Source organism: Fusarium proliferatum, assembly GCF_900067095.1.
Source record: "Fusarium proliferatum ET1 genome assembly, contig: FPRO_scaffold004, whole genome shotgun sequence".
Taxonomy (NCBI): domain Eukaryota; kingdom Fungi; phylum Ascomycota; class Sordariomycetes; order Hypocreales; family Nectriaceae; genus Fusarium; species Fusarium proliferatum.
Genome location: NW_022194793.1, coordinates 1,639,184 through 1,662,770, shown reverse-complemented (window position 1 = coordinate 1,662,770; position 23,587 = coordinate 1,639,184). Strand labels below are relative to the sequence as shown.

Below are 23,587 nucleotides of genomic sequence, written 5' to 3'. Positions count from 1 at the left end.
CGAAGTGAAAGTCTGTGGAGCCTCATCAAAGTGCCCTGGGTTATAAGTTCATGCTGACCGGGAAAAGTTCGAGAAGAAGTTTAGGTACTAAGGTCAGGTAGGCAAGTACCTAGTGTTCTACGGACGGGACGGGAGAAGTAGGTACCTAGGTAGGTAGGTAGGCAGTGTAGAGTGTGCCTGCTGTATTTCGTTGTCACTGTCAAAAAGAGGAAGCATCGACTCCCTATCACTGCAGGCACTGGTTGGGTGCCTACCTTGGTACAAAGTTTCAAGGTGTTCTTTCTAAGGTAGGTACTAATCAAGAGGTTTATAATCATATCTCCTTTTACGGCCTTCTTTTCCTAGGTAACTTCGCCGCGCACAGAAGAGCGCTCTGTACACCCAAAGCAAATTGGCCGACCATCCGATCGGATTTCTGTAGTACGCCCCTGCCTCGGAGAAATCTAGAAACTACCCAACAAGGGGCTTTTCATTGGTGCCTCGGAAATTCTGCCCAATCGTTGTTTACCATTTCCTTCTCGGAAGTTATCCTCTGAAGCTTCTCCATCATAGAAAATATTGAGTCGGCGATGAGAACCAATCACAGCAGGATCTGACTTAGACACCATCACCAAAACCATTGCGCCCTTCACACAAACTCAAGTCGAGCATTTACGAAAAACTAATCAGATGACGTGAGAAAAATGGCTGTTTGGATAATTTATCCATTGATATCCACCTGCTGTGGAACTGTCATGGAGAAGCAAACTATATAGATAGATGTGCCTGCAACAACCACCTCAATATGATCCAACTTTAACTTCAATATCAACCATGGGAGGAAACGAAACTCAGCTATTCGGCAGCGGTTCCGCCCCGGATGGCTCTCCCAATGTAGACGTCGAAAAGAGACACGACTCCTCAGACGAATCTGGCTGGTCTGACACAGAATCTTGGGATCCTCTCAAACTCTCACGTATGAGAAAACTACATATTGTCATCGCCGGCTTCACGTGTACTTTCAATGGAAACTTTGGCTCTTCTATGCCCTCGGGAGCTCTCGACATCATCGCCGAGCAGTTCAGCATTACCAACCCCGTTCAGCTCATACTCCTCAACTCTCTATATATGGTGGGCTATGTCCTAGGGCCTCTTCTCTTTGGACCTCTCAGTGAATACATTGGTCGGCGGCCTGTCCTCATTGGCACTTACCTGGGATACATCGTCTTTATGCTGGCTTGTTCGGGCGCACCCAACTATGCTGCCCTCCTAGTCTTTAGGTTTCTCGGTGGCATCAACGCTGCTGCTCCAACCACTGTCATCGGGGGTCTGTACGCTGATATCCTCGACAATCCTTCGACTAGAGGTAACGCCATGGCTCTTTACATGACCGTCACTACAATCGGTCCTCTCATTGGGCCCATTGTGTCTGGCTTCGCGTCTCCCGTCTCCTGGCGCTGGCCATTCTGGATTGCTGGCATGATGGCCATTGCAGGTCTTCCTCTCATCATTACCATCCCAGAGACTTATGCCCCTGTGCTCCATAATAAGATGGTCAAGGCCCATATCAAGAGGCGAGAGAAAGACAACAAGAAGAACAAGACTGGGCCAACCGACGAGGAGCCCCTGGAGCTGAAGCCCTTCAACGTCCGCAAGATCTTCCTTCGACCCATGAAGCTTCTCTTTACTGAGCCTATCCTTGCATCCACTTCGGTGTATTTGACCTTAGCCTACTCTGTATTTTACCTCATGTTTCAGGCGTATCCTCGTGTTTTCCAAGGTATGTTGATATCTAATCCCCGACTCAGCCAAACAATCTAAATGTCGACTAGGGTTCTATGGTCTTTCTCCCGGTATGGCAGGGCTTGCGTATATTCCATGTGAGTTTCGTCTGCTATACCGAACGTCTCTATACTAACATGGTATTAGTCTGCGTTGGTGTTGTACTGTCTCTGGGTGTCTTCGCAATTTATACCCGATACCATGACAGGCAAACTGCTGCTGGTGCTGAATGGACAAAGAACCATATCTATCGAAGACTTCCTCTTGCGTGCATTGCTTCCCCTTGGTGAGTCCCCCAATTGCCCACTGTCATCAACTACAACTGAATATCTTCAGCATGGTGATTTCTCTCTTCTGGCTAGGCTGGACGGTCTGGGAGTCATGGAGTCCCATCATTCCGAGCCTCGGCGGTATATTCTTCGGCCTCGGTTTCCAGCTCCTCTTCATGGGAATGACCAACTATCTCACCGACGTGTTCCGAAGCCATTCTGCCTCTGCCCTCGGTGCTGCTGCCATGTTGCGATCTGTCGGGGCCACCACGCTACCCCTCGCCGCGGATAGCATGTATGATAACATGGGGTTTCACTGGGCGCCTTCGGTCCTCGCATTCATTGCTGTGGCGATGGGTGTCATTCCCTTTGTTTTCATCAGATATGGTGAGCGTCTAGCATGTAGTAGCAAGACTGCTAAGGAGGCGTTTGCTATCCGGGACTGAGCGATGGAGAGTCAGGGGCATTATTCTCTGGGATTTAATGGTTGATGTCACGGAGGAAAAGGTGGAAAATACCCTGTTTAGTTATATAGACCGAGTTGATCTAGACGGAGGAGATTTAGGCTGGGACGCGAACATGAAATAATATTTAATCAAGCCAATCTTCTGAAGCCTTCTCAATGACTCTTCATGATAGGTCACAAAATACATCACAACAAAAGGGAGAAGTTAAATATTTGAACATGTTTTTTTTTTTTTTGGTTCAGATTAACTAATACTGCAACGACAAGACAACGAGCAGGGAATCGTTGTAGCAAAGCAGACTTGTCCTTGTGCAAGGGAACCGCCACCAGGGCGTATCATGTTTCCCTTCCACGTCACTTAGATACCAGCATCTTTAGCCGATGGACTCAAAGGTCTAGAGAAGTTGGAGTGCCCTGCTCAGCAGTGACTATTCCCCCTCTCTTGCAGCTACCTCTCCGCTTTGTGATGAGTCTGGCAGGCCGAGCTGCGTGATGACTCATCTGGCGCGAGAGATTTGTAGGGGATGATCCTACATTCTGCCCTCAGCCATCCCTGCCCTGTCCCAGTCATTCCATCGACCCAAATGTGAGCAACTACACGTTTATCCTCGAAGCGGCGTCCCCCACCGGCCGAGGCCCGTCTAGCAGGCTCAATTGGCGCGATGGTTCTCACCTCAACTCGGCAACGTGTGTTCATCCACATTCAGGGCGATGGGGGCACCTACGGACAGGGCGGTTGAGCGCAAGGGATGGCTGGCTGGAGCAGATCGGATTAGACAGAAGATTGTGCAACTGACTCCGCCCAGCAGAAATACAGTGCCCAGCTCATTGGAAGAATCCCATGATTTCACTCCGCCTTCCATTCTCCTCACACCGAAACTGAAAGTCGATCGGCGCAGGGTGGTGATCCCGTTTGACAGCCAGTGTCAAGCCTTTACGGAAATATCCCAGATATTCCCTTTGTGGCGTACGCGATGTAGTCGAGACGGCCTTGTGTTCAGATGCAATGTCCTGGAACCAGTCCAGTCACCATCTTCGAGGCTCGATATCGCCGAATGAAGCGTGAGGTTCAGTGCTCGATACTCTTTCGAAAAGAAGTCAAGTTTCGACGTCAAGCCGATTATTTGTGATTTCGCTCGTAAATCGTATCATGTCTGAAAAGAAGTAGTCATTCGTCATCGAGTCGTAGAAGAGGTCGTCATTAAAATAATATCGTCGTGAATCGGGAAGCAAGCCAAAGAACGAAGCGAAGTGAGTGTGTCAGTTGTGTGTCGACCGTAGGGGTATCTTCCAAGAAGCCTCTCTAAACCGAACAGATAAAGAAAATAGGGGGGGAAAAGGAAAAAGAAAGTCCTGGGGATATCAGCGAAGAATCCACAGAGAAGTTTCTGTCTCGGACTAGAGCCGAGCGTCGTGCATTGCTGCGTGTACGTCTTTTTCTTGAGAACCAAAGATGACGGAAGGAAAAAGGCCAGAAGAAAACAAGCCGCCTGTATCGGATCCCTGCCCAGTTGTAAATGCATCCAAATACCCGCCCCCGGATCCAGCCATGTGGTGTTGTGGTAGATGAAAGAAAAGTCCCGATACGATGTAGAGATTGTGTGAACGACCGTTGTAGAGTGTTTCCCGGAGAGGAATGATAAGGCCAGATTCCCCGAAACCAAAAGAACGCTTGCTATGAAGACAAAGGGGAAAATGAAAAATAAATAAAGAATAAAAACAATGCGAGAGGGGATATTGTTATAAAAATTGTTCGAAACACCGTTCCTGATGCAATAAAACGCCGATATGCCGTGCCCATGATAGATGATTGTTCTATGCCGCTGCGAAATTTGAGAGCTTCAACTTTTCTCCGGGAAACGAGGAAGGGTTGGTGCAGTATTAATAGCTCGAGGTCGTCACCACTGGATAGCTGTCCTGGGGCCCTGGTTGTCACATGATGGTTGCATACTCTTGGTATCGGTCCCAGCCAAAGCCTCCCATGCCGCTCATGCCTCCCATTCCTGTCATGCCCATACCGATGCCACATTGAGCAGGGGCGAGCATGCTAGGAAGAGGGAGAGCGGGGATGGGTGCTGTCACTTGAGGCGAGCTCCAGAAGAAGCCGGCCGTAGAGTGAGGCTGGGTGAAGGCGGGAGTAGGTGAGAGATCATCCATGGTCATGGGCGCCCAGATAGGACTTGTGTTTGAGTCGGCCGATGATGTGACGCTGGGGCTTGAGGGAAGCACCCTCCATGAGTCAACAGCAGCAAGACTGCCGTGAAGACCATGTTGCGACCACATGTTGTTGACAGGAGAGCTAGGGAGCAGTGTGGGTTGTCGAACAACTTCGACGACACGGGGAGGGGGAGGAGGTAGCAGGGGCTTCATAAGAGCACTGATGCAGTTCTTAACCTCCTCGCTCTTGCCACAGAGGAGTTCACCAGCACCCTCCTCCTCGAGACCCTCGAGAGCAGAGACGTGGGTGCGGAAGACGAACTTGTTGATGTCTTGAACAAAATCGTCGTGAAGCTTCTTGCATTGCTGCTCCTTGTCTGTCCAGTCGTATGTATTGGCCTTTGCATCGACACAGTGGATTTCTTTGTGGTACTCGACGAGAGCATCGATGGTGTCCTTGGTGAGTTTGTAGGCGACCTCATTTCGTAGAACCATGTCGACATGAACAATGTAAGCCTCAACATGTACGAGCTCGTAGTTCATGATGGCCTCGACCAGAGGGTTGCTGGCATCACGCTTGAAGTCTGACTCGGGGGTCTTGGGCAGCATGAGAGAGGTCAAGGTCCAGATGGCGTTTGGTGATGAGAGAGTCTCGGTGAGGCACCGCTGATGCTGGGGTACAGAGTTGAGGGGACGCTTGACTCGGTTGATGCGCTTGAGAGTTTGTGTAAGCCAAGGCTCGACCTTTGAACCCAAGACAACGTTGACTGATGAAGCCCGGGGAGCGAAAGCGGCGGCTGACGCCGGAAGTAGTTGGACGGGCATGTTAGTGAACCGAAGCGGAGCGGAGCGCAGGGGTGTCTATGTCTATCGCTAGGGCGGAACGGGGGACGGGTATCGTAAAACGGTAACAGGACGTTTTCATAAACGTCAAACGTCGACGTTGGGCGTTGCGTTTATCGCTGGTTGAAGGCGGAATACGGTGCAAGTAATGTCGAACAATAATATATCAAAAAGAGAAACGTCGGAAGACGGAGCAGAGCAGGGATTCGGAGAGGATTGGTAGATAGGTAGGATAGTAGAGGTTGATGGGCGGTACTATAGTATTATCTTGTCTGATCTTTTTGAGGTGAAATCGCCTGCTAAGCTGCCGCAACCGAGTAAGAAGAAAGAGAACGTAGGACGAATTGCTCGTAAAGAAGGAAGAAGAAGAGGGAAGGGGAAACGGAGGGTGCAGGTGGTGTGGGGAGATGATATACTTTGGGGTTGGGAGGTGGTGCTGGTGGTGGGTAACTTAAAAGCCGCTGGTGGTGCTGGTGCTGGTGCTGGTGCTGGTGGTTGAGTCGGAGCGGGGACTGATGAGCTAAAAGGCAGCCCTGTATTTAGTATTTTAGTGAAGAGGCTATAGGCGGCGGCCCACTGTTGGAGGGAGCCAAGCCACCTCACTCACCAAGTCACCCTACAGGTCATGACGGGCACCGACCTCCAAGCCCGCCCGGGCAGCGTAAGCCCGACTAGACTAGCCAGGCTCTTTGGCCTCTTCCACATCTGCGATGCATCTGCAGCTGCACGGCACACTGACCATGTCCGGGGTGTCTCGGAGGGTGTGCAATATTTCAGGTCAGGTTCTGCATTTTTGCTCGGAGGAGGCGTGCGGCTGTGTTGACCTGCATATGCTGGCTTATTATATCCGAGAGGCAATACTTACATACTGTACCTTGCGTATCGTCCGCTGAGAGTCTGTATGTAGCATCCTATACATGGATACCTTGACAGCTGAAAGAATGCAAGCAGACGGCACAAAAAATCGATTTTTTTGGTCTTCTTCCTTCTTCTTCTTCTTATCTTTCTCACACTGTTAATATAGTCTATAGGGCATTGACATTGACTCACAGCGCGTGAATGAACCCTGGTCTAGATACTCACGTAGGACCAAAAAAAATCTGGAAAGGGTTTTTGCTGTGTGGGTGTGGCGTTCTCTTCAAGTACTGGTACTTGGAGTGCTACTGTGTCCATGTACCCGCTTCTTCCGTCCGTAAGTCACATCACAAATGTCTGTCACTTGGATCAAAGAAACTCACTCCCTCGTCATTGCTTCAATACAACTTGGGCAATCGAAAAGCAGGTTTCAAGGAGTATCTGATCTCGACTCTATGAATCAATATCACCTTCCCCCCCTCCCACAAATCTTGCCATTTGACGTCTTACCACACTTCAACGCCTAGACCATGCCCTGCCCTAGGCGCTCTCCTGTCAGGAAACAGGAAACGAAACAAACGCCGGCGCTTCTTCATATTCCCTGTCTTTGATCCTGGTCTCTTATCAATGCCGTCCTTTCCACCAGTCTGGTTTATATGTGTCCGTGTACGCACCTTGATCAAAGACCAGGTCTAGCCCCTGTGCAGTATACTTCCTCTAACTGACATGGACCTTCAACGAAGCTACACTTGGTAGTATATCAGCAGGAAAAAGCTGAAAAGTGATAAGTTATGTTCCTGCAGCTTAGTGTTTAGTCCAAGCTAGCAGGCCACTTTCACTCTCACATAAACCCGTACAGAAGAGACTGATCGCACAGGTCGGCACGCTTTATGGCGAGATTATGCAACCTGCTCCTGGGCCGATCGATGGTTGATGAGTCCTCCTACTCTCTGTTTCATTCCAGTCCCGTACGTAGTGGGCTCATGGCCCTTCGGCATATTTTGTTGCGCTGCCTGCCGAGTGTTTCCGTAGCCCGCCATCGCAAGCATATAGAAACCTTTGAGGAGGGGGACTTTGAAGCGCCGCTTATGCGGCCTTCAGAACTCAGTAAAGCCTCGAGGGCGGATATGGCCGTTTCCACAGAAGACACTGGCGTTTTCGCCTATTCGTGCCCTAGCTCTCAGGCATTCATGCGCTCCGGTATCCCGCGTCCCACAAGTTACCATCCGAGGAACTCGCACGACTCGTCCATCACACCCTAATCGACACTACGCTCGGTGAGATCAATGCCAATATTGTGCCCGGGGCTGGCTGATGCCCCCAGGATCTTCAGCTGGCGAAATGATGGTAATAACAATGTCATTACGATTCTGTCAATGGGATTCAGCGAACGCTTTGTCCAGAAGCATCTTATGAGATGACCTGCATGCGCATACGCATACGCATGAGATGACACTTGCACTAGATGGGTAGTAGACGCACGAATGCTCGGCTTTTCGAAGCAGTTGCATGCATTCTGTAGCTGGTTTAGTTCCCAGTATCACACCCACCTCTGTGATGTGAGCCGCTATTCCCCTACCTTGAATATTATCATGAAATTCTTTACGGACCGTGCCTTGGAAAGTGAGGGAATTACACTCCCACGACCACCAGAGCAGCCTTGTTTCCCCGTGTTGCGCCCTATTCCTCAGCATTGATGGATATCTAATAAGGGGTATCTTCACCTTCAACGGCTCGGGTTCCATAAGGTAGCGGTCGCTCCCGTCGTTCCCGTATCGTCTTTAAGGGGGAAATAGGCTTCTCACTATGTGGTTGGCCATGAAACTTCATCCCGTTGCTTCAAGAGTCCAAGGTCGAGGGACATGATCCATGCATCTTGGATAACTCTGTGCCTGGATACCAGAAAGGAGAGGACACTTATCCAAATGTGAGAAAGGGAAGGAGCACGGGGGCTAGATCAGGAGCCAGGGTGGCTCCCAAAAGACTGGAGAGGAATGAGAGCCCGTCGATGTCCTGGTACGAAGAAGAGTCATCCATGCTAGTGTCAGACGTGAGGTGAGGCTCTCGTGAAAGTGCTCTTACAATCTGTGATTGGCTCAGATCTTAACGATATGAACCAATCAGAGCTAGGAACATTTCTCGGCTCAAGTCTCCATAGCCAATCACCGCTCAGAGATGGCTCAAGACAAAGAGAGCTGGGAAGACCAGGCAAAGGGTCATGGAGTCGATGGAAAAGCCAGTCCCAAAGTGGAATATGAGCGACTTTGACAAGACCATGCGTAGTAGTAGGCGCCTGGCCCTTTGTGCAGAGTTTGTATTGGAGTCGAAAAATGTCTGTCTTGTCTCGTCTTGGCCCGATCCGCTATGGACTTTTGGAGGCGTGATGCATTCCAGAGAACGGGCACCAAGACCCAACATCGAGGTGACCCCCCTGTTTGTTCTTGGAGGAAAGGGTATAGGCAAGGGGTCTGGTCACCCTTTTCCGTCCTGTTGTTGGAGCTCGTGGTGCAGTTCTAGAAGCATCACAGCATCAGGTAATCTACCCTTGCATGACTGCGTCGCCAATGACCTTGCCTCAGGCCATGAGTACTAGATGATGGTGAAATGAATGATATGTACGACGCGCTCAAAGACGCGTAGCCGAAGGAGGTTGGTTGCACGTCAATCACCGACTGTACATAGTACCATAGTGTGTATGTCTTGGAGCTTGGGTCCCAAGATGGATGGATGGATGGATCCACTGATCGCTCGGCCGCGCGCCGGAACCAAGACTCCAAGGGAAAAAAGAATCAACAGATGCACGTGCAACTTCCAAAGTGCCTTCTGAAAAGTACCGATACCAGGTGCTGAAAAGACAGTGGTATTGGGAGAAAGAGAGAGAGAGAGCAAGGAACCCTAGAAAATGGATCCAGGTGTGCCACTAGCCCGGTATTGTGGCGCAGTCTTCGTGGTGCCCTGTACTATTTTTGGACTCAAAAGTGCTTGTCGCTATTGGGTACGTACTATGACTGGTGCATGATACGTTAATTCTTACCCCATAGTACATAGGTAGTATTGAAGTTTGATAGATATCTCAAAAGACGGAATAGGCATCTATAATTCTTCAATTCTGCCTTTCCTCTACAGGGCCTGATAATGCATGAATATGCATGCACGCACGCACATGGGAAATGGGAAATGCAGGCGACGGAGAAGCCCGTTTCTGTTGTTCAGAGGTGGCCGCTCACTTGTAGCCCGCAGGATTTTTCTCCTATGTTCGTCATAAGTCACATGGAAAAGTCAGGGCGCATTTTGTTTCATGGGCTCTAACTAAACGGTTCGCTATCATTGTAGTGGTGGGTGACTGCCAGAACCCCAGGTTTCACAACGCCTCTGTAGCCGCCCTGGGTGAGGCAAGAAAAAGCGACGACTTCTATCTCGAGTTGAAAAACACGTAGACAGTTTCAGCATAACTATAGGAAGCCTCGCGGCGTATGTCCGCCCATTGACCTGCTCAATAGCCTGATCAGCTACCTCATCAGCTGGAATGTAGTCCTGCAACTGAAAATGCGACCATACACTTCGCCCTCTCAATTGTGGCCATGGCTATTTGGTTGTGAAAGGGTGTTGCCCTCATTATCCCTGCTTCTAGGCTACGATAAATGTTACACGACTACCCATGCCCAGGAAACCTCCATTGTAAATGATATTTCCGCACTACTAGTCTCGACCCACTGCTTTACTGTGTAAAACTCTGGGAACGCAGATAAATGTTGCCAAAAATAACGCGAATTTCAAAATTCGAACATCAATGATGAATTTTAATGGATTTGCTAAGTCTACCTACTAAGCATTGAGAGGCCGGAGCGGCGCGGACCCGATGACGGCAAGGACCCACTCAAGCCGGCCGGCTACTTGGCGGACAAGTCCGTAAAGTGGCTGAAATGTTAAGGATATTGCTCCTAATTAGGAAATGCGCCCGGCATGAGTCTGAAAGATTGGGATATTGACCCGCATTTTCCTTTACCGACTTTGTTAGTCAACGTCGAAGTATTTTCGTATACACTTGACAAAATGCTTGACGGCAAGCACAGGATGGCACTGAAGAAATCTGACGGCTAACCACCAAACACTACAGACACTCCGGGCTCCTACCAGTGCTAGTACTTGTGGCTGTCGTAGATCCTAGGTTCAGTGGCTACCGAGACAGGGCTGAAGTGGTATTCGAATAGCACAAAAGACTAAAACATGTATGGGAACTCATATTAATCGATCGATTTATAATTAGTAGCTCTGTGGACAAAGTGAGATTGTTCTCTCTGTATATTGAGATAATCTGCATTCTGTAAACCACAAACCGCTACTACGAAAATTCCAACCAGGCCGAGTACACCTGCTTGTCACTTTTGTGTCGGGAATTGCAACGATGGCAGCCATTAATCGAAGCGTGACGTCGATATCTGAAACAATCCCACATCTAATCTTCAAAGCGTCGCCTGGACTCACAACCATAATAGTGACAGTGACAGCGACAGCTGTTGTCAATTGTCCCTTGAACAGCTGAGCACAACTCACCCACTAATGCCGCTGATCCTGGCCCGGCACTGGATTCAAGTCGGGCGTGGCTTTTGCAGATCTCCGGGTGGCTGTGCTCGCTTGTGGCGAGCCGTTCCCCGCACTGGAGCCTTTATCCTCTGGAAAGGCAGGAGGCCTACGCTACCGGTACTACCGAGAACTCCAAGACCGTTGAGAGCCTCACTTGAAGTTCCATCCAAGACGTGGCACCAGCAACCGCTCCCTTGGATACGAACTAGGGCCATTGAAACGTCGATGGCTACTTTTCCAAGGTCTGCTGGTTTGAGGGTTGCCTAGTTCTCAAGTCACCAACCAAAATTTACCCTATATCCGGGAGCCAAGGCCGATGCAAACAGTCTAAGCGAGGCCGTTTTGCCTCACTTGTACTGTACACTCACCTTACTTGCACCCCATAGCTCGTTGTCTATACGTTGGCCACATGACATGGCCGTGGCTCAAGCCTCGTTGTATCCCTGGAAGAATGTCTTTGGTGGTATTCAAGCCGGATGTGTTTCGGCCATGAAATGACTCCGAGTTTACTATGCGTGGTGCAGACCAACGAATCCAAGAATTGCCGACGGAAGCAAAGCCTTCACTAGTCCTTGCTTACGAGTTCATGGCACTTCATTACCAGGAAATCGGTGCTCAGGGGCAGGTTGACTAATGTGGACTCGAAGACCAGTCAAGGTATTGTACTGTACCGCCGACCATGGCTCTATCAAATCCCTTGCATGTCTCTCGGGAGATAACACCCAGTCGTTGATAGGATAACAATAACATTACACACAGATACAGCTACAGCTACAGCTATATCGCCTTTCCTGTCTTGCCGTATCACAATCACTACCCCTCACGCCCTCAGGTCTGCGTCCACGCCGCGTGATATCCAATCCGCGATGGCCATAATGGTGATCATGGGATTCACGCCACTGGCGCTGGGAAACACGCTTCCATCTGCGACGTAAAGGTTATCCGTGCCCCAGACCCTTCCCTTCCCATCAACCACGCCCTCGTCGCTGCTCGCGCTCATGCGGCACGTGCCCATCTGATGGGCTGAGCTCCAAGGGGCCGTCGGTGGTTTGTTGCCCACTTCGCGGACGCGGCTGAGCCAGGCGGCAAAGGCTGGGTCAGTGGTCTCTGGATCGGCCACTGAGCCTTTGGAGTCGAGCGAATGCTCCGAGGACGTCTCTCCCCTGCGCACAAAGGGCTCCAGGCCCTTAAGAAGAGGACGTATCTCGACTGCTCCCGTGACATAGCATATCTTGGCCAGAGCCTCCACCCCCTGGATGGTATGGGCTCGATCATAGTCCGAGGGAGTATAGTCAATGCGAGGTCGACCAGTCGTAGGGTCTGGAAAGACGCTGCCTGCGTCACGATCTCTGGTCAACGATATCCAAGCGTTCATGTGACGCAACTTTGTCATATGGAGTTTTGCATCTAGGCCGCTGGTCCATGACGGTTGCGACAGAATTGTGAATGGCTATGACGAGTCAAGATGATTCGACGACAATACTGGACTTGTTACTCACCACCATGCACGTCGTTTCCAGCTTCGTTCCGTATCCACTACCGTCGACGTTGTCAAACTGGGGACAGTAGCTGGTGATAATGCCTCCCTCCCAAGGTATCGTTTCCTCCTTCCATACTGCTGTGACAAAGTTGCAAGGATGAAGGTGCAAATTAGCTCCCACATTCGGATTCTAGACGGGTTAGCTATAACGTCTGTTCACTGCTGACAGGGACACGCACAGTAATACCGCTGTTCTTGAGGACGATCGGGCTCCATAATGAGCCGGCTGCAACGATTACCTTCTTGGCCCTGACTATGACCCGTCTCTTGATTCTGTTGTTCGCGTCATTCATGTCACCTGCACTATCTCTCGACACCCACTTTCCCTCGATGCCAATGGCAGTCTGCCCGTCATAATCAAACAGGATCTTGTCGACCTGAAATCCTTCCATGAACTGAGCGCCGGCCTTGGCAGCGTCCGGTAACCAGCTCACAGCTGGCCCTCGCTTTTCGGCCAGGCCACAGCCAAGGTGACACTGGCCACAGAAGTGCTCCCTCCCTCCCGTGTTGACGGGAGCTGGACGTGCCGTCCAGCCGAGCTTGTTTGAGCCATTTAGAAGGACTCTGTTTCGGTGATTGTGGCGTATCTGGTCAGTGCCAGCCCCTTGAAACTCCCACACACGGTCTAGACACTCGTCGAAATCTGCGGATGTGAAGAAAGGAAGGCCCTCATCCGCCCATTCCTCTCGCACAAAGTCTTGGGGCTTGAGACATACGCTCCAGTTGACGGTACCTCCCCCACCCCATGCACTGCCAGAAGTGACGGTACAACCAGAGTCTTCCGTCAAAAAGAAGCCCGCGTTGTCGTAGAGGTGAGCACAGGCGGCATCCTGAGCCATGGGGAGGTGTGTTGAAGGATAGTGATAGGCCTTATCCACGACAATGACTTTGTGACCAGCCTCTGCTAGATTCTTGGCACAGACACCTCCGCCACAGCCGGAACCGATAATGACAACGTCGGTCTCTATGGCATGTGCGTCGTCGCCGGGCTCGATCTGAAGAAAGTCATAGTCGAAGGTTTCCTTGGGCTGCCAGTCCTTGGGAGCATCTGAGTAGCCCGAGAGCTGGTAGAGAGCCGAACTGGTTTGAGAATATGCCTTGAAAGACATGGCAGACATCGTTTTGGCCAGAGCGGACCAGCGTTCCTTAGGAGATGTGGCCCATGATTTGAAGATGGCTTCGCGGACGTGGGTGGGCTGGTTGTATATTGGTTGCCAGTAGCCGGTGATGAAGTAGCTACCAGGACGGGTGCTTGAGGGGGGGAAAAAAACTTAGTGACGTGAAACGAATGGAAGCATGGCCCGTTTAGTTGTACTCACGACATCAAGCTTAATAACCCAGCAAGGCGTTTGAGTTGATCGGGCGGGGATATGGCCAGGGTCCTCATGAGGTTATCTCTAAAGCGAGCATCATTGACAGGCCTATCACGGAGAAAGGCACGGATATTGTCTCTAGTGGCTGGGGCTGCCAGAGCCTCGGTACTACGATCGAGGACAGCATTGACTTGATGGTCTGGAAGCTGAATCTGAGCCTGATCGTCGGTCACATCAGACTCTGAGGTGATGGAGGGCAAGACACCGTCGACAAGTGCAAAGAAGACGTCCCATTGAACAGGAGAAAAGAAGTCGGTTGGTGGAGCATTGGGCAAAGCTGTGGCAATAGGAGCCTGAGGATGAGGAGAAATCGGTTGTGGAACGGCCATGATATGATGATAGTCAAAATGAGGGAAGCAGTTGGACGAGGAGAGAGTTTGAGACGATTCTGTCTCACATTCGCTTCACACAAGACCAAGACATTCATTAACTTTATGTACGAATGAGACCAGCAGTTGAAGCGAGAACGTCTGGCCCGTGCCACTAGGGGACTTCGTTTAGGTGACCCGGGACTGGGGTAGGGAGAGCCTACCTAGGGAGCTAGAGGTAACAAGCAGCTAACAACCATAAACTGACATCCCTTCTCTACCGGTATGTACAGTATGTGGGAAAATGAGGGGAAGCTCCAAAAGGGGAAAGGTCATAGGAGAGGAAACATATTGAACAAAGGGATCCTCGGTAACCGTTGCAGGTCTTGTGATAGATGTCCTCTCAAGGTTTAGTTTGCGAGAGAGAAAAAAGCATGTTTGACGTCGCAAGGATCAGAATCGAACGGGCAAGACAAAATAATCGAATTGCATCCGATGCCAACGTTTCATGGACGCAGGCACACAATCTAGACAATCTCCCAGCACTTATTTTGGCGATATTATATCGAACTGTATAACCACACAGAAGATTCGGAGACTACCTGCTGCTTATTACCCTCCTTGACTAGTCGCCCAATCATGTCAAATGCCTTAACTGAGATACCGGTCCGTAGCCGGCCCCGCATGCAGCATGTGCGCCCTCTCAACAACCATGATATCGAGACTGTAAACTCAATACTTCTGGGTTGAACTTTTCTTTCAGCATTGATGGCAACACCAAAGAGTCCCAATGGATAAGGCAAGAATTCTACTCGTCGGCTGTGGGGGAATAGGCTGTATAGCAGCCCTCAACCTCGAGTTCGGAGGCCGGGCTGAGGTTACAGCTGTGCTGCGCTCAAGCTATCAGATAGTCAAAGAGCGAGGATTCACCATCAATTCTGTCGATCATGGTCAAATTCTAAGCTTCAGGCCAACCGAGAGTAAGTTACTTCGAGTCTCAGATCATCCATCAACTAACCTTGATACAGTCCTACCATCTATTCCTGATGCCTCCAAATCCAGCATCTCACCCTTCGACTACATTATCTGTGCCACCAAGAACATACCAGTCATCTCTACACCGGTGGCTGATCTGATACGCCCTGCCGTTACGGCCGGACACACCACCATCTTGCTCCTTCAGAATGGACTCAACATTCAAGTTCCTGTCCAGGAGGCATTTCCAGATAATGTAATTCTCTCTGGTATCAGTATGTGTGGTTCCTCTGAGCCCAAATCTGGCATAATCGAACACAATCTGCACGATGAGCTGCGTATTGGCCCCTTTGAAGACTCTGGCAACGCTGCTGAGCGAGCAAAGGATCTTGTAGCACGCTTCAATGCTGGAGGACGCTGCACTTGCCACTACGATGATAACGTCACCTTTTCTAGATGGAAGAAGCTCCTCTATAATGCGGTCTACAATCCAGTTGGTGCTCTGACAAGACTGGACACTGGTGATATGCAGCTTTGTCCTGGCCTCGTTGACGAGGTTATACGGCCTGGCATGAAAGAAATACAAGCTGCAGCCGCAGCTTATGGACAGGAGCTTACAGATGAGATGGTAGAAGCAACGATTGTGACAGAACCTATTGATGCTCATGTATCACCCAGTATGTTGGTAGATGTTAGAAAGGTCAGTGTTCTCAGTCCATGCCTGCCTACTCGGCACCTCATGATCCCCCCCTTTTCAGCTCATCTCTACAAACACACCATAGCCATGGTCCACATGTTATCAACATTCCTTACTTAGAAGAAAACCGTGCTAAATCTCCCTCAGGAACAATACATTGAGGTAGAAAACCTCCTCGGCGAGCCGCTTAGAGCTGCTCAGGCACGTCGAGTACCAACCCCGATTCTTCAGAATCACTACTCTCTAGCAAGTAGCTATCAGTGGAAGCTCCACAGCAAGAAAGATGTTTCAGAGATGAGATGATGTAGAATGTTCATCAGTAGTTCCAAATGAGAAGTCTGCTTTGAGCTGCTCAGAAGGATAGCTCTGGTGTGGGCCCGATCCCATGTCAGCCCTTAAGAACCTGGCATTCTCTAAGACAACTGAGTCAAAATATTCTAGTGCCTACATAGTAGTAGGTAACTAGCATCATCTGTACAAAAACCGTCGCACCTCTTCAGTCACTAGCCATCACACCATCCTCACCTCTTATCAAGATCAAATATCCCGCGAAGAAAATCTAGCAAGGAGAAATTCATGAGAATCATAGCCAGGACTCAATCGGGCCCGGATCGTAGCATTATAAAGTTATACTATCATATATCCTCCCTCGAGAAACGCACCCATGCTGTTCATTCCTTTCATCTCTTATGAGGGGGAAAAAAACACCTTCTCTCTGCCAAGACGCCGATATCTGCTCCATCCGTTTCTTTCCCTTGTCCCTTATGGGCGCTGTCTACCAAGGTGTGATGGAACCGGAAAGTGGTACTATTATTTCATTTTGTCTGTTGTACAATGCCAAACCGGGGCTGAAGAAGAAACCGTCATCGAGCTTAGTCCTGGTTGACAGTTTGCTGAAAATGCAGGTGTTAGCACCTCGAGGGTTGTACGGAACTATAGCAAAACTCACCACAAGCCAATCCATGCCCTCATTCACACCGCTGCCATCGACCGCTGAACAGGCCATGATACTCCAGTTGCGGTCGCGGAGCTCACCCAGACGCAGTGCCTCTGAAATCTCACCTGCGCCCTTGGCTCCTGGTTGATCCTGCTTGTTGGCAAAGACCAGCAGGGCCGCATCCTTCAGTTCCTCCTCGTTCAGCATAGCCGAGAGCTCCTCTGAAGCGGTGTGTAATCGCTCGATATCGGTCGAGTCCACAACGAAGATGACGGCTGCTGTGTTGGCGTAGTAGCACCGCCAGTAAGGTCGGATGCTTGTTTGGCCGCCGAGATCCTGTGGTCACCCGCATTAGTATTTCTGGGCCCGTTTCGAGACGGGAAGAGGCCGAGATCGTACCCAGACGTTAAAGTTTAGGTTCTTGTATGTGACAGATTCGACATTGAAGCCAATTGTAGGTATCGTTGTGACAACTTCGCCAACCTTGAGCGCCTGTTAACATGTATCATGTGCGTGTATATCTGGAGACTCGAACCTTGAGTCGGTACAGCAATGTTGTCTTTCCGGCGTTATCCTATGATGCCGCCTCGTTAGCGTCTCGGGGCCATGCGATCGATAGTCGGATAGACGTCATCATACCAGGCCGAGGATCAATATTCTGATCTCCTTTTTCGCAAACAGTAGGTTGGAGAACCATGACATTGAGTTTCCCATGATGAACAACTTGCGACGGCTTCGAAGCTCCTGTTTATCTTGTGCTGCTATCGGTTCTGCTCTGCGACTTCGATCGTTTGGTTAACTAGTAGGTAGTGGAGGTATCGTCTTGCACTGGCGCCTGGACAAAGGAGAGGACCGGACGACGTAAAAGAGGCGGTTTAGGCTGTCAAATGCCGGACACGGATCAAGTTCGTTCGTCGTTCGTCGTTTGTCGTGCAACTTGTGTTTGCCTTGGTAGTCAGTGAAGTAGAATAGGTAGAAAGCACGGGATACGTTAGTAATTTAGGTAAGTAGGTAGAGGTCCCCTTTTCTGGACCTTTAAGTTAATGCATCTCGGCCTCTCATGGACAAGTTGCTCTTTTTGGCGGCGTTGGGTTGGTCCAAGCGCCTGACAAAATAACCCGGACCACCTCAGCCTTGAGCCCCTGCAAGACAAGAGTTCTCTCTGGACAGTCTGTCTGTGGTGCAAGCCATTCGCCAGGGAATATGATGAGGTTGTTGATATGCGGCAGTGCATGGCCTCCAGGTCTATATAGGTAACTAGGTCCTCCTGAGACAGAGGCGTTTTCATTAATAGGCATCTAAGTACTCCGTATCCAAGAGAATCATCTGTATAGCCACATGTACATCGAGAGCTTGTATATCAGTCAGATTAATTAATTGGTTGTTATCATGCTTCTCACAAAGGATATGTCCCAATAATTTCGTCAGGTGGACAACTCACGGGTCACTCACTGCCTGCCTTGAAGACCTTTCTCAGAGCTAGGGACTGTGTGATTTTGTCATGAGTTCCAGCGAAAGAGTCACGAGCCGAGCTCAAAAGTGCTTACCTCAGCACCATCAACCATCAACCATGACGGGAGGTCCGGTGGATCTCGCTTCGCTCACTCTGTAAACCTCAGGCACCAACGTCTGCCCCCACCCACAGAATGAAAACCTAACCCTAGAAGCGAAATTCCTCGAAACAAGTGTACTGCATTTCGATACTCTATCACCATTTGGCAACGACTGACCGACTCGACCATCAACGCCGTCAAAATGCCGGTATGATAGCCCCTACCTATCGCCCTCGGAAGCACGCTCTCGCTCTCTTCATCATCGACAACGGAATTCTGCACCGAATGAATGAATTTATTCCCCGCCACGTCACCGTCGATGATGAAAATGAGTCGCGATCTCTCGAGGGCTCTGCTCCCATGACACCGGATCGCTAATTATTCCTTTTCACACAGAGCCACAAGTCCTTCCGAACCAAGCAGAAGCTTGCCAAGGCCCAGAAGCAGAACCGCCCTGTGCCTCAATGGATTCGCCTCCGAACTGGCAACACCATCCGGTGCGTTTTGAGCCCCCCCTTCGACACCACAACTTGACGACTCTACCAGTCCGCCCGCGAGCAGAGTAACCCTTGGCTAACATTTCTAAACAGCTACAACGCTAAGCGAAGGCATTGGCGCAAGACCCGCATCGGTATCTAAACCGATGGTGCTCAACTGTTACCCGCCCCCAAGCCCAGCAACCGACTTTTCTCTCTTGGGCATGGTATCACGATGATTGATGTGAACGGAAAAGGGGAGGAACGATATTGTTGTGACGTGGACTGAACCAAGGGGCCGTGTCTGCACTGCACTGCGCGTGCGCACGGGGGCGACGGGCTGGTTGCCTGGTTTATCGATTATTGCCGGTTACTGCATGTCACGGACGGTCATAGGGAAAAAGGAATGCAAAGACTTTGATGCCCAAAAAAGAAAACGGGCCTGAACTATATGGATGCAGTCTACCTCGCCTGTGAACGACGACAACGCAAATGTTGGCTTCCGTGTGCTGCCTTTATTACCAGCAGACTTTATGCTGTTATGCAAGTCTTCAAGTAGTCAAATGAAGGAATCACGTCCCAAGCCCCCCGCCCTCACTTTCACCAGCGTATTCATCACAGACCTCGAGCTGACTACTGCATAACTGAACGTCTTGACAACCCCAGGTTTAATGGCAATCATGAATTGAAGTCCTAAGCTAAGTCGAAATGACTTTCTGCCATTGCTTCCAAGTGCAGGATTTCAAGCTCGTGTTCAAATACTGCCCGGGGAGCTAAATGCTGTAAAGAGCCTGCCTTGGACAATATCATGTTACCGTAAGCAATCCTATTTGTGCTCCTAGCGTGCCAAAACACTGGCCCAAGCAACCCGGAAAACCAAATTTAACGCCTAATACGACCCCTGTGACTCATCAAGATTCATATGATCCTGGATTGAGAAATCTTGAAGGAAAGTTCCCTGTAAGCCATGACCAAAGGATCGATCCACGCCACAGTCCGACTTGCACCTCCCCGCAACCTCTATCCATAATCATACACAAACGGGAGCTTAACGATCCTCAGCCCACTCATTTTCTCGGCGGATCTGCTCCTCCTCCTCGGGAGTGAAGTCGTTCGTAATGTTGAAAGTTTTGCGGATCTCTTCGGGAGACTTGCCCTTGATCATGTTGGCAACAGTTTTGCAACCGACGTCAAGAAGAGGCTTGATGTCGAGGTAGTTGGATGCCTGTCGTGAAATGTTAGTTTCCAATGATTTGATGAATAGGAATGGGTGGGCGCACAAGGATGATTTCAAACAGCATCTCCTGATCGACCTGCATGAACTTTTGGTCCCACTCCTCGATATCGGTGGTTTTCTTGCGGGCGTCGGAATCGTCATCCTGTGTCTGGAGGGGGTCGTTGCGGTGATGGTCGCACCACTCAATCACCTTGCGAAGAACAGCCTCGTTCACCTAAGGAACTACATGTCAGTCATGAAAAAGTCAAGTACTGAAAGAAGTTACATACGTTGGGGATAGGAATGGGGTTTTCAGCATTGATACCCTCATCACCGATGTCTTCCAACATATTCTTGATCAACATGGATCGCTCGGCGACAACACGGTCTGTTGATTTTAGTTAGGAATATAAGCAAGATCCGTCCCAGAGTGTCCCTTGAACTTACCGACTTCAATAATGGCGCTATCATTGGAGGCCAGCCAGACCTTCTGTGTAGAGGTAGAATCGGACATTTTGGGTATGATTACGGTTCGTGCTAGAGTAACTGGTGATGTAAGTAAGAAATTTGGCGGGTGCGAAGAGAAAGTGCAGAGAGGATTCGTGATTGTTTTTGGGTGATGATGGAAGTTGGAGGAGTCAGCTAGGTCATTAGGTACCTAGGCAAGTAGGCCCGTAGCGGAGGCTAGGTAACCAACCGACCAATAAACCAATCACTGTGGCGGGGTAAAAGGTAGGCTGAGGTGGGTGCCTCGTGCTTCAATTAGCGACGTGAGGGCGTAGACTACGTACCTAGAGGCAGGGCTGTGAATCAGACTCAAGACCCTTTCTTTCAGATGGGGCGGGCTTAGTCAGATAAGATAAGCGGCGTGATGAGAAGTGTGTTGAGTACTAAGGTATGAAGAAGCGATCTTGATACTGGTGGTCGGTCTTCGAGAGTGAGGTGGTTGTGATGACGGTGATGATTGTGAGAGTAGAGAAATCCGACTCGGTTGGAGGAATCGCACGTTTTATATCAGTGAACCTCAGAGTGCCAAGGTAAGGTTTACAGGAAGGAACCTAGTGGACCTGTGCTGCTGCTGCTGCTGCCTTGAGAACCTGAAATAACCTCAAAGACTAACTGCCTAAGCCAAATAGAAGAAAGAGTCAGACGGCAACCTGAAGTTAGAGGTCATGGTTGGCACGAACTTACGAGGCGCGGGCGAGTTTAATTGGCGACTCGTGAACTATCATATCGTCAGGACGACAAAGGAATATGGTTATTTAAAGGTTTAATATGGTCAAAGTGCAAGATAGCTACGACTTGTCCTACCAACAAATGCTTTGTTCACATCCAAGTACACATTGCGCTATTATTTAAGATTCTAGAAGACTTCTACTATTTTGCATCTTGATTGTAACTTAAGCAAAAAGACACACGCAGAATCGAGGGAAATGAAACCATGCTTCATTCACGGTATTGCCATGCGCTCTTGGGCGCATTAGTCACAGAGCTTGTTCGCATCCGAATTCTATCAGAACATTCGAATCGCTTCTTTGTCTTTCTTTCTTTTTTCTTTCTTTCGTCTTTCACCGAGCTTGAGGACACGACCTACCTACTAAGGTAACTTAGGTAGATATGTGTGATCGAGCTCATCGCATTCTTTTGTCCGCGGCCAGTAATGGCACACGGACGGCATATCAAGCTACTCCTCAAGGCACCTCAGACTGTATATGAGACCACAATGCTTGTCAGTGCTATGAACAAACTCGAGACGATAAAGACACTGCAGCGATAAGTGAGTCCTAATGGAATCATCACGAGCGGGCGATTCCCAAACTTTGGTAAGGGAGAGAACAGAACAGTCGTTGGCAAATGGCTTCAAGACACCGTCAGCGCAAGAGCAACTACCTACCCATTAAAATCAACCTTGTCATCCCTTAACTTCGTGGCGTCTGGCCATCCAAAAGCTTCTTTTGTTGAGTCAAGCACCGCAAAGGAGAACAATCATGATCATGTTGCTCAGGTGGATCAACAAATCATGAGAAGATCGTGCAAGATTCTCAACCGTCTTCAGTGCCGAAAGGGCTGCAACGGTCTAGTTGCACTGTTCGTTGCTTGCCTGTTGACGCAAGCATGCATGGCCAGGCAGTGTTTGTATACGGCCCATGTCCGTTCCGTGATAAACAGCAAAGACCATCATCAGGTTCGGCGTGCGGAGCATCACAAAGAATAGAGGCGGTACTGCAAGTGGGATGTTGATGTTGCTCTCAACATCGTACAACAAAGGCGGTGATGTCTCATTGATATACGGACAAAACCACATTCGAGACATCAGTGGCATGCATAATACAGCCATTGAACCCACCTTTCCCCTCATCCCACCAAATAAACAAAACAGTTGATGGAACCCCCAAATGCACATGAGGGTTCCAACTCATCGGTAGGATGATCTTTTACAAGAATCCTGGATTAACAGCCTTTGAAGGCATCCTGCAGACCCGCAGCAGTATCCGTACTCGAGCTCGCTTCCGGCGGCCAGCAATGCATGGACATTGTCTTGCAACGATATATAGCATTGCAATCATGCGACTTTCTTTGCCTTCTGTGGGCGCTGAGTTACTCGCGGAATGGAGAGTAACTACCGGTACTAGGTAAGTTAGAAGACAGGATACCACCTAACACGTGTTGACATGGAGGCCTGTGAGAAAAGAACAGGCTATGTCCGTAATTGCCATCCGATTCAATTCCAAGATTACCATCCATGGTAATCGTCCCAGTTGGTGGCTGGAAGCTGGCGTATCAGCGGCCACGATGATTAGATCTTTTATTGCAACCTATGGGCCTAGCGCCGGCCAGGATAGGGGAGAAAATAAAACCCAGGACTTTGACCCTAATCGACAAATTTGTTTAGGCTAGATTAGCCTAAGCTTATGGCGCTCTTTATCACGTTTATTTTGGCATACTCTTTTCACGTCTTGAGTTTTCTTGCTCCCTGAGGGGCAGGAATACCTAGAATTGGATTGAAGCTCCAGGTCTACCATTTATCAACAGAGCCGCTCGCTCGTCGTGTTGTCATCCTGGCGTTTGGGTTACCGTGGTACCTTGATTTGGTTCCAAGACACAGGATTGTTGTAGCGATGCCTCAATAAATCACTTGTCCCAGCCATAGGCCACCAAGCATGAAAAGAATTATATTATTACCTAGCTACCCTAGGTATGTTGGATCGAAACTTCAGGAGGCCTGCTCGTCCGTCTGGGCTGGGCTGCCCGTCAAGCCTCCCGTCCCCCCAGAAATCGCCTTCCCCTGTCCTGTCCCGTCTTGTCAGTCGAGGGAGCCCAAGCCCCTAAAAGAAAAAAGCTTCTAGCGGACGCAGTGGACCTCATCATCGTCAGTCCCTTCCCCCTCCCTACCTTGGCCTTGGGATCCAGCTAGTGCCGCCAATCCCGGATCACGGCGTCGTCTCCCACTGGCCACGTTGTAAGCTGGCGCTTCCCCTGGGCCTGAAATGTTTCTATTCCCCTTGGGCCATCCACTAGGCCCTGTCCATTAATTACCTACCTAGGGCTCTCGAGACGAGACGAGTCGAGCTTCTGT

The 23,587-nt window shown here is 49.9% G+C and overlaps 7 protein-coding genes across 7 annotated transcripts; 3 read left to right on the top strand and 4 right to left on the bottom strand.

Annotated features, from left to right (window-relative positions):
- Positions 1–813: 813 nt before the first annotated feature.
- FPRO_04713 (uncharacterized protein) lies at positions 814–2,476 on the top strand (the record flags this gene model as incomplete). The annotated part of the gene is made up of 4 exons (XM_031230254.1): positions 814–1,759; positions 1,812–1,859; positions 1,909–2,047; positions 2,098–2,476. The coding sequence occupies 4 exons, from the start codon at positions 814–816 to the stop codon at positions 2,474–2,476; spliced, it is 1,512 nt and encodes a 503-aa protein (XP_031080409.1).
- A 1,952-nt stretch (positions 2,477–4,428) lies between these two features.
- FPRO_04712 (uncharacterized protein) lies at positions 4,429–5,478 on the bottom strand (the record flags this gene model as incomplete). Its single annotated transcript, XM_031230253.1, has 1 exon — positions 4,429–5,478. The coding sequence occupies one exon, from the start codon at positions 5,476–5,478 to the stop codon at positions 4,429–4,431; it is 1,050 nt and encodes a 349-aa protein (XP_031080408.1).
- A 6,277-nt stretch (positions 5,479–11,755) lies between these two features.
- Positions 11,756–14,177, bottom strand: FPRO_04711 (uncharacterized protein; the record flags this gene model as incomplete). The annotated part of the gene is made up of 4 exons (XM_031230252.1): positions 11,756–12,385; positions 12,435–12,605; positions 12,655–13,726; positions 13,795–14,177. 4 exons carry the CDS (start codon positions 14,175–14,177, stop codon positions 11,756–11,758), a joined length of 2,256 nt encoding a protein of 751 aa, XP_031080407.1.
- Positions 14,178–14,946: 769 nt separating this feature from the next.
- On the top strand, positions 14,947–16,131 carry FPRO_04710 (uncharacterized protein; the record flags this gene model as incomplete). The annotated part of the gene is made up of 3 exons (XM_031230251.1): positions 14,947–15,136; positions 15,185–15,831; positions 15,976–16,131. The coding sequence occupies 3 exons, from the start codon at positions 14,947–14,949 to the stop codon at positions 16,129–16,131; spliced, it is 993 nt and encodes a 330-aa protein (XP_031080406.1).
- A 569-nt stretch (positions 16,132–16,700) lies between these two features.
- FPRO_04709 (putative ARL1-ADP-ribosylation factor) lies at positions 16,701–17,479 on the bottom strand (the record flags this gene model as incomplete). Its single annotated transcript, XM_031230249.1, has 5 exons — positions 16,701–16,721; positions 16,778–17,101; positions 17,165–17,248; positions 17,301–17,339; positions 17,405–17,479. The coding sequence occupies 5 exons, from the start codon at positions 17,477–17,479 to the stop codon at positions 16,701–16,703; spliced, it is 543 nt and encodes a 180-aa protein (XP_031080405.1).
- Positions 17,480–18,335: 856 nt separating this feature from the next.
- Positions 18,336–18,957, top strand: FPRO_04708 (putative RPL39-60S large subunit ribosomal protein L39.e; the record flags this gene model as incomplete). The annotated part of the gene is made up of 4 exons (XM_031230248.1): positions 18,336–18,373; positions 18,433–18,526; positions 18,715–18,815; positions 18,909–18,957. The coding sequence occupies 4 exons, from the start codon at positions 18,336–18,338 to the stop codon at positions 18,955–18,957; spliced, it is 282 nt and encodes a 93-aa protein (XP_031080404.1).
- An 885-nt stretch (positions 18,958–19,842) lies between these two features.
- FPRO_04707 (putative SKP1-kinetochore protein complex CBF3, subunit D) lies at positions 19,843–20,524 on the bottom strand (the record flags this gene model as incomplete). Its single annotated transcript, XM_031230247.1, has 4 exons — positions 19,843–20,019; positions 20,075–20,245; positions 20,301–20,398; positions 20,458–20,524. 4 exons carry the CDS (start codon positions 20,522–20,524, stop codon positions 19,843–19,845), a joined length of 513 nt encoding a protein of 170 aa, XP_031080403.1.
- Between the last annotated feature and the right edge of the window lie 3,063 nt (positions 20,525–23,587).